Raw genomic sequence first — 12,950 nt, forward strand, 5'->3', positions numbered from 1 at the left:
ACACAGCTGCAGACATAGACTGAAGTGAGCTCTGTGAGAGGATTCACCAAGCACTCACATGCACACCCCCTTTGGGGAATAAACCCAAAATAAAACGGTCTTGCGCTGTATAGAAAGATCTGTACAGGGCAAGCTCATAAAAATTCCCCGTTTCCCTCAATGTGAAGAGAGAGATGCACAACTTCTTGCCCCCACCCAGTTAAAAATTGCACAAACTGGGTTTAATAAACAAAACAAATTTATTAACTATAAAAGGCAGATTTTAAGTGATTATAAGGGATAACAAACAGAACAAAGCAGATTACTGAGCAAATATAAGAAAACATGCATACTAAGCTTAAGATCATAGAGACTGGTTTCAAGAAATCATTTTTCACCCTAAATGTTATTTTAGGCAAGTTGCAGAGTTTCTGTAGCTTGGAGTTCCAGTTATTTCTTCTTACAGACTGGACCCCTTTCTCAATCTGTACTCACCCCTCCCTTTCCCCTCAGGTTAGTTCCTTTGTCCCTTCATCCCTTCAGGTACTTTCAGCAGTCCTTCTTGGGTAGGCAGTGGAGGAGAGTCTAGATTAACCCCCTCGCCAGCCTTAAAAAGGATTTACCTAAGGTGGGAAACTTTTGTTTAATCCCCATCCCTCTACAGGGGAAAAGCACCAGCAGTGTTCAAGGTGGTATTTTGGTCAGGTGATCTTATCACCTGACCTTGCAGTGTCAAAGCAACTGTGAAACCAGATTTATTTGCAGTATCCACAGGAAGGAACTCCAGGCAGATGGGAGATCCACATCTTCAAAGACTCATTGTCTTTTTCTAATGGCCCAGTAAGTCTGATTGCTTACTGTCTGGTCGGCGTTTCCCCAAGTACACACAGTTGTAATTGTTATATAGTCAGTATTCCTAACTTTAAATACAGAAATGATACATGCATACAAATTGGATATTCATAGTAAATCATAACCTTTCCAATGATATCTTACACGAGTCATCTTGCATAAAGTATATCTTAGTTATGCCATATTCATATCATAGCCATATTTCTATAAAGAATATGGGGTGTAACGTTAGTCATCTCATCTGTCCAGTTCAGCAAAGCAATGTTTTGAATAGTAACTTGAAAGTACGTTTGAATCCTGACCATCTGAGACTTGCTGAGAGTGAGATTAGTCTCCTCCCCATCCCAAAAATATACTCTCTTCTTCCTCTCTCCCTCCCATCCCCCAGTAGTCAGATACACATTTAAGTTGGATCACCCTCTGAAAAATGTCAGAACACAGTGTTAGTCTCCCATATCCCTGCAGACAAATTATGTACATATAGTTGCATGGAAAGCAATTTTAAAACTTTCTCCATGAATGCTCATGCATCTCTATAGAGAAGATTTCAGGATCTGAAGGTGGGATTAAATTTTTGCCTCCCTTCTCTACAAACTAGGAAAGGGGGGGAGAATACTTTAGTGTGTAATAGGGGGCAGTAGTCCCAACATTTCAGTCTGAGAGAGTGCAGTGCATGAATGCCCTTAACTTGATTACAAAAATGGGACAGGATGGGAGTGATTGTTTTTGTCATTTTAGGGCTAATGTGACTAAACCAAGGTGTGAGCTGGCAATGCTTCAAAGTAGAATTGATAAAAATCCATAAGTCTTTCTAGCAATCAAAAAGTTATTTTATCACATCCGTAGATATGCAGGGTGCTTATCTCCATACACTTGTTGATCCTTTTAATCAAAGATGCTTTCATCATTTTCCCTGTTAGTTACATACTTGCAATATCAAGAATTTCCATTAAGCCCAGTAGCCATATCTGGAGTATTTCTCAAACTACTGTCCTTAGGCTGGCTGCCATTATGATACAGAATATAGCTGTCAGAACTGGATTATTGACCTGGGAACCATCTCTCACTCAGGAGTTGTAGTAATCAGAGTAATTTATTGTTTCATAATCTGGGACTAATAATCAAGAGTTCAACACTGTCTACTGATATACATTTAAGCCTTTTTTTTAAATACAAAACTAGGCAAAGCCATTATAGAGCAAAAGTACAATAATAAGAGTAAATCCAATATCCATAAATGAATGGAGCTAGGCTGTTATCAGTGGTGGCAGATGACAGAACAAGAAGTAATGGTCTCAAGTTGCGGTGGGGGAAGTCTAGGTTGGATAGTAGGAAACACTATTTCACTAGGAGGGTGGTGTGAAGCATTGGAATGGGTTACCTAGGGAGGTGGTGGAATCTCCATCCTTAGAGGTTTTCAAGGCCTGGCTTGACAAAGCCCTGGCTGGGGTGATTTAGTGGGTGTTGTCCCTGCTTTGAGCAGGGGATTGGACTAGATGACCTCCTGAGGTCTCTTCCAACCCTAATAGTCTATGATTCTATCAGCTGAATCTCTTGATATGATGTGTAGACCTGCTTTGGGTATGAGTTCATACCAAATGAGCTCTGTTTTTAAGGAGAAACAAATTTATGGTCTGGGCAATATCAGTGTTTAAAGCAAGTATTCCAAAACTGACCACAGATTTACGTGGTGGATGTTTTCTAGGTGCAGGATGTAGGGCAAGTATAGCCGTCTTCAGAAAAAAGAATGAGGAGTACTTGTGGCATCTTAGAGACTAATACATTTATTTGGGCATAAGCTTTCTTGGGCTAAAACCCACTTCATCAGATGCATGCAGTGGAAAATACAGTAGGAAGATGTATATGTACAGAGAACTTGAAAAAATGGGTGTTGCCATACCAACTCTAACAAGACTAATCAATTAAAGTGGGCTATTATCAGCAGGAGGAAAAAAAACGTTTGTACTGATAATCAGCATGGCCCATTTCAAACAGTTGACAAGAAGATGTGAGTAGCAGTAGTGGAAAAATTAGCATGGGGAAATAGTTTTTAATTTGTGTAATGACTCATCCACTCCGTCTTTATTCAAGCCTAATTTAATGGTGTCCAGTTTGCAAATTAATTCCAATTCAGCAGTTTCTCGTTGGAGTCTGTTTTTTAAGTTTTTTTGGTTGAAGAATTGCGACTTTTAGGTCTGTAATTGAGTGTCCAGGGCAGTTGAAGTGTTCTCCAACTGGTTTTTGAATGTTATAATTCTTGGTGTCTGATTTGCGTCCATTTAGTCTTTTATGTAGAGACTGTCCAGTTTGGCCAATGTACATGGCAGAGGGGCATTGCTGGCACATGATGGCATATATCACATTGGTAGGCGTGCAGGTGAACGAGCCCCTGATGATGTGGCTGATGTGATTAGGTTCTATAATGTTATCCCTTGAATAGATATGTGGACACAGCTGGCAACGGGCTTTGTTGCAAGGATAGGTTCCTGGGTTAGTGTTTTTGTTGTATGGTGTGTGGTTGCTGGTGAGTATTTGCTTCAGGCTTGGGGGGCTGTCTGTATGCAAGGACTGGCCTGTCTCCCAAGATCTGTGAGAGTGAGGGATTGTCCTTCAGGATAGGTTGTAGATCCTTGATGATGTGCTGGAGAGGTTTGAGTTGGGGGCTGAAGGTGATGGCTGGTGGCGTTCTGTTACTTTCTTTGTTGGGCCTGTCCTGTAGTAGGTGACTTCTGGGTACTCTTCTGGCTCTGTCAATCTGTTTCTTCACTTCAGCAGGTGGGTATTATAGTTTTAAGAACACTTGATAGCGATATTGTGTTTGTCTTTATCTGAGGGATTGGAGCAAATGCAGTCACATCTTCGAGCTTGGCTGTAGGTGATGGATCATATGATGTGGTTTGGATGAAAGCTGAAGGCATGTAGATAAGTATAGCGGTCAGTAGGTTTCCAGTATAGGGTGGTGGTTATGTGGCCATCACTTATTAGCACTGTAGTGTCCAGGAAGTGGATCTCTTGTGTGGACTGGTCCAGGCTGAGGTTGATGGTGGGGTGGAAATTGTTGAAATCATGGTGGAATTCCTCAAGGGCTTCTTTTCCATGGGTCCAGATGATGAAGATGTCATCAATGTAGCGCAAGTAGAGTAGGAGCGTCACTACATTGATGACATCTTCATCATCTAGATCCATGGAAAAGAAGCCCTTGAGGAATTCCTCCATGATTTCTAGTGCATGCCATGAATTCTAACAGTACAAGAAATACTAGTTCAGACAGACTGTTCTGTAGTCTCCTATACAAATGAAGCTTTGTTTCCCTCAGGGTTTTAGGAAAGTTTGGGAGTAAATGGCTTCGAAAGTGCAAAATTATGTAGTAGGGTGGAGAGGATTCCATCGCTGCTTCTTTTTCTGTTGAATGTAGCTATCATTTTTCCCTCTCCAGGCCTCCTTTATTCCAAATGTACTTTTAGGTTAGATGCCGTTCTGAACAAACTGTTGTATGGTAGGTTGTGTTTATCAGATCACTTTCATTGTTGAAGTGTGAACACCTGTCACTGCAGCTGATCTTTCTGCTTTGTCTTGTCGCATGTTTTTTCTTCTCTGCAACCTTTTTGTCTTTTCCACTTTGCATTTTTTTTCTCCCTCTCCCTGCTGCTTATTTTGCTTCGGGATGTCTGTAGGATCAGCAACTAAAAGTGCATCTCTGTCAGTTTCTCATTGCAGTTCATGCTGTCTTGAAAGTGATATAGCTAGCTGGTGGTCTGTCACCCGTTGTGCATCTATATAGGCTGCAGGCAGACAACTGGTTGGGAAGAGTGATTTGGTGTTAACTATATGTGTGTAGACTTGGCAGACACTAGCTCTGTGTTTGTGAGAATGGGGGGAGATTGGTGAATGCTTTCTAGGGTTTACTTGAGCTAGAGGCTGTGAATTTAGTGGGGCTTATGGGAGCAAAATAGGTTTCACATGCTGTTTTATGCTTTGGAAGTGGCAGACTTTAAGAACAGAAGAACCACCATACTGGATCAGACCAATGATCCATCTAGCTCAGTATCCTGTCTTCTGACAGTGGCAAGTGCCAGGTGCTTCAGAGGGAATGAACAGAACAGGCAAACACTGAGTGATCCATCTCCTGTTGTCCATTCTCAGCTTCTGCAGTCAGAGTCTAGGGACACCTAGAGCATGGGGTTGCAGCCCTGCCAGCGTGGCTAATACCCATTGATGGACCTATCCTCCATGAACTTATTCTTTTTCAAACCCTGGTATAGTTCTGGCCTTTACAACATCCCCTGCAACGAGTTCCACAAGGTGACCATATGTTGTGTGAAGCAGTGTTTCCTTTTGTTTGTTATAAACCTGCTGCCTATTAATTTCATTGGCTGACTCCTGGTTCTTGTGTTATGTGAAGGAGTAAATAATACTTCCTTATCTACTTTCTCCACACCATTCATGAGTGATAGAGGTCTATAAAATCTCCCCTTAGTCATCTCTCTTCCAAGCTGAAAAGTCCTAGTCTTATTAATCTCTCCTCATGTGGAAGCTGTTCCATACCCTTAATAATTTTTGTTGCCCTTCTCTGTACTTTTTCCAATTATAATATGCTGCATCTTTTTTGAGATGGGACCACCAGAACTAACTTCAGTAGATTAAGGATTCCTTTATTAGGAAAGCCTCTCTTAAGCCTGCACCACTCGGATGTCCGGCATTCCAGGATCTGGAAGAAAAACTCCATTACTTCAGTAGTTTGGGAAGTATCAGGAGAGGGAAATGATGGTATGCAGTCATTAAAATGTTGATGTTACCAGATTACTGGTCCCTGAATATTTCAGCTTCTGGAAGAGAGGTTGGGAGACTATTTTATAAGGGTATCAACACCTAAGTTAATGTGCTTTGGAGTACGTCTACAGTACGAAATTATTTAGAAATTATTCTATTCGAATTTTTGGAAGCTATTTTATACATTCGGTCTTCTGTGTCCCCACTAAAGCACGTGAATTCAGCAGATTGCGTCCAGAGTACCAAGGCTAGCATTGAATGTCAGAGCGGTGCACTGTGGGTAGCTATCCCACAGTTCCTGCAGTCCCCGCCGCCCATTGAAATTCTGGGTTAAGCTCCCAGTGCATGATGGGGCAAAATCATTCTTGCGGGTGTTTCTGGGTGTGTGTCGTCAGAAAGCTACGGCAGACAATCGTTTTGCACCTTTTTGGCATGCAGACACCATACTGCTTTCAGCAGATGGTGCACCGCTGCTCTCCTGCTACTATGAGTCCACCTCTCCAACTCAGCTGTGCTCGGCCATCGTGAGCCGAGCAGCACAGCTTCTGTCACCAACTCTGCTCTCCCGCTATTGCCACGCTTCCGAGCTTCTCCATGTTGTCTGTCCTGGGCTCCCACCTCCATGAAAGCCACACAAGACAACCCTTTTCAGCCGTTGTTTGGCTACTGTGAACCGAACAGCACAGCTTCTGCTGCCACTCTGCTCTCCTACATTTCACGCCCTTTTTCCAGGATTACCCGTGCAGACGCCATAGCCATGGAGCCCGATCAGAGCTCTGCTGCAGTTTTGACCATTGTAAATACCTTGCGCATTATCCAGCAGTATGTGCAGTACCTGCAAAACCGGGCGAGGAATCAACGACAGCGCCATTACTATACTGATGAGGACATGAACACAGACGTTTCTAGAAGCACGGCATGCGGCGATTGGGAGATCATGGTGCTGTTGGGCCAGGTTCATGCTGTGGAATGCCGATTCTGGGCCCGGGAAACAAACGCAGACTGGTGGGACCACATGGTGTTGCAGATATGGGATGATTCCCAGTGACTGAGAAACTTTCGTATGCATAGGGCCACTTTCCTGGAACTTAGTGACTTGCTGTCCCCTGCCCTGAAGCGCAAAGACACTAAAATGAGAGCAGCCCTCACAGTTGAGAAGCAAATGGCCATAGCCCTGTGGAAGCTTGCAACGCGCAACAGCTAGCCAGACAACAGGGTGATTAGAAGAGCGCAGCAGGGCGTGCTGCACATCAGAGAAGCTTTGAAAGCCAGTTTCATGACTGGCCAGGGTACGGTGTGAGAGTTGTTTGTTTCTCTTAGTTACCCGCATATATATATATATAAAGGAAATAAAGTCACAATTGTTTAAAAACCATTCTTTATTATTTGTTGCATGAAACATTGAGAGAAATCAGAAGCTAGATGGGGGAGGGGGAGTATTGGTTTAGGGGGGTGGAGGAGGAGGGAAGGACAAGTCCAGAAACCAAATCAAAATTTAGGATATGCCAGCTTTCTGCTGCTTGTGCAATCCTCTGGGGTTGACTGTGTGGGTCCCCGTATCCTGCCCCCACCATGTTCTTGGGCGTCTGGGTGAGGAGGCTATGGAACTTGGGGAGGAGGAAGGGTGGTTATTCAGGGGCTGCAGGGCTGTCTGTGGTCTTGCTGCCTTTCCTGCATTAGATCCACCATACGGCGGAGCATGTCAGTTTGTTCCCGCATGAGCTTGACCATAGCATCCTGCCTGCTCTCATCGCATGCGTCCCTCCTGTCTTCGTATTCATGTAACGCTTTAAGTGACTCCGCAATTGTTTGCCTCCACGCATTCAACTGGGCCCTATCAGTGCAGGAGGACTGCATGAGCCCAGCAAACATGTTCTCCGAAGTTCATTTTTTCCGCCTTCTAATCTGGACCAGCCCCTGGGACGGAGTGGATAGGGGCCGCATTGAAACATTTGCACCTGCTGCAGGAGGAGAAAAAGGGAGAGTAGTATTTTAAAAGATACATATTAGAGAACAAAGGGGACACTGTTTCTCAGTGAAACAGGCAATTCATAGTACACAGCACATATTCTTTCTGTACAAGGTCTCATTTTGCCTCCTATACTGAAATGCCTACCACTTTGGTGTGAGTAAGCCATCACATGCGCCAGGCAACAGAATTCAGCTTGCAGGCAGCGGCCAGGCAACAGAATTCAGCTTGCAGGCAGCCCGTGGGCTCTCTGGGAAGATTGCTTCACACAACACCCTGCCCCCCCACCCCCCCACTGCGCGGCTCTGATGACGGTCTGAGCAGGGATGAGCCCTGTAAACTAAACGTGAACAGCCCAGCATGGCTGGGTTTCCCCCCACTGCATGGCTCTGATCAAGCTCTCACTCACCAGAAGTGCCTTCTCCAGGGTCATGGTCCAGGAGCACGCTTTGGGAGTAGGGGGAGGCTATTGGCTCCAGCGTTAAGAATAGTTCCTAGCTAGGGGGCAGAACTGATTCTCCACTTGCCGTCTGTGCACTGTTGTTGTCCTCTTCCTCTTCGTCCTCCAAAAACTCACCCTCCTCGCTCCGTGCTGCTCTCCTCCCCCCCACCCCCTTGCAAGTGTCCACGGGACAATGGTGGGGTAGTGGTGTTGTCACCCCCCCCACCCGCCCCGTAATTGCTTGCAGCTCTTGGTAGAAGCGGCATGTATGGGGCTGTGACCCAGAGCCCCCGTTCGCCTCCCTGGCTTTTTGGTATGCTTGCCTGAGCTCCTTGATTGATGTACGACACTGTTCTGTGTCCCTGGAGTAGCCTCTTTCTGTCATGGCCCTGGAGATTTTAGCATATGTAGTTGCGTTCCTTTTTTCAGAGCGTAGTCTGCCATAACGGATACATCTCCCCAACATGCAGTGAGATCCAGTACCTCCTGTTCGGACCATGCTGGAGCTCGTCCGCAAATCCGGGACTGCATGGTTGCCTGTGATGGTGGACTGTGCTGATGGTCACCTGTGCTGATGGTGACCAAACAGGAAATTCAAAAGTTCCCGGGGCTTTTACTGCCTACCTGGCTAGTGCGTCGGCGTTCAGAGCATTGTCCAGAGCGGTCACAAGGGAGCATTCTGGGATAGCCCCTGGAGGCTGGTTTGGTCGTGTGGACGGAACCAGTTTTATTTAGAGGTAACTCGGCTAATTCCACATACTGTAGTCCAGGCCTTAGTGTCTTGTTTCAGCAGGCATTCTTGATGCTTCAAGATCTGCCTTGCACTTTGGTGCTGGGTAACTTTTTTGTCTTGTCATACACCCATTGTCTTCAGGGCGCATAAAGGATGCTGCTCATGGCTTTGAATTATGACAGTGAACTATATCTGTGAAGCAACCATGGTGGTGGTTGTGGTATCTCCCTTTAGTAGACCGTGTTGTGCAGGAATGTTACATTTGCTTGCAAATGTCATCTTAGCCACTAAAGAAATGTATGCAGTCATCATAAGAGGTTCCTAATTGCTTTTATGATGTCTGGATTAAACTAGTATGTCTGGCTCTGTGAGGTTTGAAGACATATCAGACCTTTTTATGTTTGACCTGGCAAGAGGGCAAATTAAGTTTAATTTTGTTTCCATTGAAGCTGCTCGTAGAACCAATCTAGGTCATCATAAAAGGAGGCATAAAGTTATTTAGTTTAGTCGTGACAAGAATTCAATGAGGAATTAATGAATGGCCTATTTTACCTAGGCAATTTGGTGACATGATGCCAAATGATATTCAGTGTAGTTAAGTGCAGGGTGGTTCATGTTGAAAGTAATAATTTGAACTAATCTCAGTAATAAGCTCTAAATGAGCTCTAGCTACTCGTGAAAAAAGATCTTTGTCACTGTGAATAGTCCAGTGAAAACATCTGCACCATGCTCAGCAGGAGGCAGAAAAACAGGCAATGTTAGGTTGTATTAAGTGATTATAGTATATATTGAAAATATTCAGATCCAATTATATAAATTACTGGTGTGTATTGTTCAGTTCTGGTCACCTCATTTTAAAAAGTATATAATTAGAACTGGTTGAAAATGCAAAACCCGTGTCAAGATTTGAAATGTCATCAAAATATAACTTTGGAAAATTTGGCCAGCTCTAGATATATCAGAAATACAAAGGGTCTGGGGGGGAGAGGCAGGAATGACAATGATTAGAGGCATTGCAAGGTTTCTCAGTTTTAAAGTATATAGTTCATAGACGAGATGAATGCGAGGATATCAGATATAAAAGAATAAATGATGTATAAAAGGGCAGTCATTTTTATCCATTATAATAGAATAAGGGGACACACAAAAGGCTTTGAAAGATTTTAAACTGACTAAACCCCTTTTATGCAACATCGAATTAACCTATGGAACTTGTGGATGCAAGATGCTTGTGAAGCCAAGGATTAGCTATTAAAATGAATAGTAACATCCAGAGTAATGTTAAATAGGGTAAATATTTTTAAGGGTTAACTTTTCTTTCACCTTTCCCTGAAACATCTGTTACTAGCCACTGAAAGACTAGATATCAGGCGAGATGGATCACAGGACTTAATATACTAGGTCAGTCCAGTGTTACTGTAAGTGTCTCAACTTTCTGTTTCATTTGCACGGTGAAGATACTACCCCTTGTAAAGTGCTTTGGGATCTTCTTGTGAAAGGCACTGCTGAGTACAGTACAGAGCTTTGTTATTGCTGGTAGATTTCATAGCAATATTTTGACAATCAAGGTCTCATGCACAGGTGTTTCTCTTTTCCTGATCTTTCCTTAGCAGGTTTGCCTTTTGGAGGGGATTGATGTGTAGAATTTTGCAGCATCGTTCATAATATTACCTGCTATTCAGTGCTTATCTTCAATGATGTATAAGCTTATCAAACAAACCAAGCCCGTGTCAAAATTATTTGAATGTTACTGATATTTTAAAAAAGTTTTAAAATTTGGTATGTTTGATACCTTCTTACTTGTCTTTTACAAATGTCATTTTCAGGTTGCCTTTTTACTTTGTTTTATTTCAGGAGCAGTGGAAGTGTCACGCCAGAGTCCGATTGCATGTTGGTTTAGTGCAATGCTTTACTGCTTTGGTGGGTCTGTTCTGTCTTCCTTGATGCTTGCAGAGCCTCCTGTAGGGTTCCTTGCAAACAGCACTAATGTCTTCCTGGCATCTTCAGTCTGGTAAGCATGCACACGAGTATAAAATAAGTACATTTGTTTTTAGTATTAGTAAAATCATACTTGTATTGTGTGCACACTTACAAAGTGTCGTGTCTACGCAACTGCTGGAGCGCCACCAATAGTAAGCGACAGTGTGGTAACGGTAGCAAAAATCCTCCCTAGGTACAAAATCCCTGCTGTGGACACAGTCAGAGAGGCTTCAGAGTTCACGCTGATTGGAATTAATGGAAGCGTCTTGCCTCTCTTGAGGGGGCAAGATTATCTTTCTTTCTCTGTCTTTTTGGAAGGCCCTCTCATGTAGGGCCATTCATTTGACTTAGGCGTTTTCTATTTATTATTGGCAAGTGGGTCAGTGGATAAGTCAGTCTCTTCAAAGTTTTGTAAAGAAACTAGAGGGGTAAGTTTGTCCAAAGCAGTGTTTCTTATCATTACTTTTAAGAAGTAAGTTAATTTCTAGAAAGATGAGACATGAGGCCTGTCTATGTTTAAAGGATTTTGAGGGAGCTATTGGACATCCAGATTAAACCAAGAGGTAGGTGTTTTTCTGCTGCTAGAAAGTAGGGTTTGCTGGGACTGATTTCATCCCCGCTCCTTCAGCTTGTGCGTCCTGGCAGTGATCTGCTTTGTTTACTGCCAGATCCCAGCTTGACTTTATGAAACTAACAAGAGACGTGAGTCATTTTGGGAACGAAGGTGAGGAAAAATTTACATGGACATCGGCAGCAAGTTTAATGGGAAGGCAGATAAGAAAGAGGCTGTGAATTGGCTTGCTGTGGGAAAGGGTTAGGTTCCAGAGCTTGGGATTGAAGGGTGAAGGAGATCTTGTTTTGTTCCTAAGGGTCTGTCAATGCTGCAAAAAAGTATTAACTCAGGTTAGCTTGCTCGGATTAAAATAGCATTGAAGACATGGCAAATTAGGTTTTAATTTGGTTAACAGCTCAAATTAAAGCCTATAGGGAAGTCTGGGGTTGAATTTAAGCTGCTAACTCAAGTTAAAAGCAGAGTTGCTGTGTCTTACTGCTATTTTAACCCAAGTTCATTAATGAGAGTTAGCTAACCAAAGTTAAGAACGTACCTTTTATTTGTGGTATACCCAAAGAGTGGCTGCTGGGAGGAAGGCAGAGTTCCAGTAGAGTGGGGAGAGCAGAGGATGTATTCTTCTTTAGTATTTCAGTTCAGAACCTGATTCCTCAGTTTTCCAATAGTTAACCTATATTGTATATCTAAATTGCTGTGAGATGCATCATTATCAGATATGGGGTTTGAACCATTTTGTTGCTGAGGAATGCAGACCTTACTGGACCACTTTCAAGAAAGAAAAAAAAAAGTATCCTTTTACTTGTTTGGATTTTTGCAAAAGCTAAACCTTAACTTATAGCATCAATTTCTGTTCCTTAAAAACCTCTACCCCAATATAACTCGGTCCTCAGGAGACAAAAATATCTCACCGCGTTATAGGTGAGACAGTGTTATATCGAACTTGCTCCCCCCCCCCCCCCGTTCCTTGTTCCCTGACCGCCCCCTCCAGAGACCCCCTACTCAACCCCCTGCTCCCTGTCCCCTGACTGCTCCGATCCCTATCCACACCCCTTCCCCCTGACAGGCACTCACCGGCAGTGGCGGGAAGCAGAGCAACATGGCCCCAGCCTGCTTCACCCTGCTACCTCCCATCAGCGGTGCTCCGCTTCCCACCGCTAGTGAGTGCGGGGGTTGGGGAAAGGACGCCCCCTGTACTCACCGGCGGCGGGAAGCGGAGCACTGTGGCTGGGAGCTGGTGGAGTGGAGAGGGCTGGGGCCAGGCTACTCTGCTTCTGCCGGTGAGTGCAGGGGGGGATCCCTTCTCCCAAGCCCCCTCCCCCAAGCAACATAGCTGGGGCTGGGCTGAGGGAAGCGGAGCGGGCTGCTCCCGGCCCCCTGCTAATCCCCTGGGCCAGTCTGGGACTGCGGGGCCCCCAAAAGTGCCCCCCACAGTTCCTGCCTCCCAGACCGGGAGTGGAGGAGAGCCCCTGACTGCCCCCGAGACCCTCTGCCCCTTACCCAACTCCCCCGGCCCGGCACCCTTAACACGCTGCTCAGAGCAGCATGTCGGAGCTTTACTGCGTTGCACGCGAACCTGCGTTATATCGGGTCGCGTTATATCTGGGTAGAGGTGTAGTTGACATTGCAGACAATCATCAGCAAAATACACTTAATC

General features: G+C 44.4%; 1 protein-coding gene across 1 annotated transcript in view; it reads left to right on the plus strand.

Annotated features, from left to right (window-relative positions):
• The window catches only part of TMEM38B (transmembrane protein 38B), a 55,382-nt gene that overhangs the window by 13,908 nt on the left and 28,524 nt on the right, over window positions 1-12,950 (plus strand). Inside the window, exon 2 of the mRNA XM_077817937.1 lies at window positions 10,600-10,756. Coding sequence (XP_077674063.1) covers window positions 10,600-10,756 — 157 coding nt within the window. The remainder of the gene's footprint in view (window positions 1-10,599; window positions 10,757-12,950) is intronic.

This window comes from Eretmochelys imbricata, chromosome 5 (assembly GCF_965152235.1).
Source record: "Eretmochelys imbricata isolate rEreImb1 chromosome 5, rEreImb1.hap1, whole genome shotgun sequence".
Classification (NCBI taxonomy): Eukaryota; Metazoa; Chordata; order Testudines; family Cheloniidae; genus Eretmochelys; species Eretmochelys imbricata.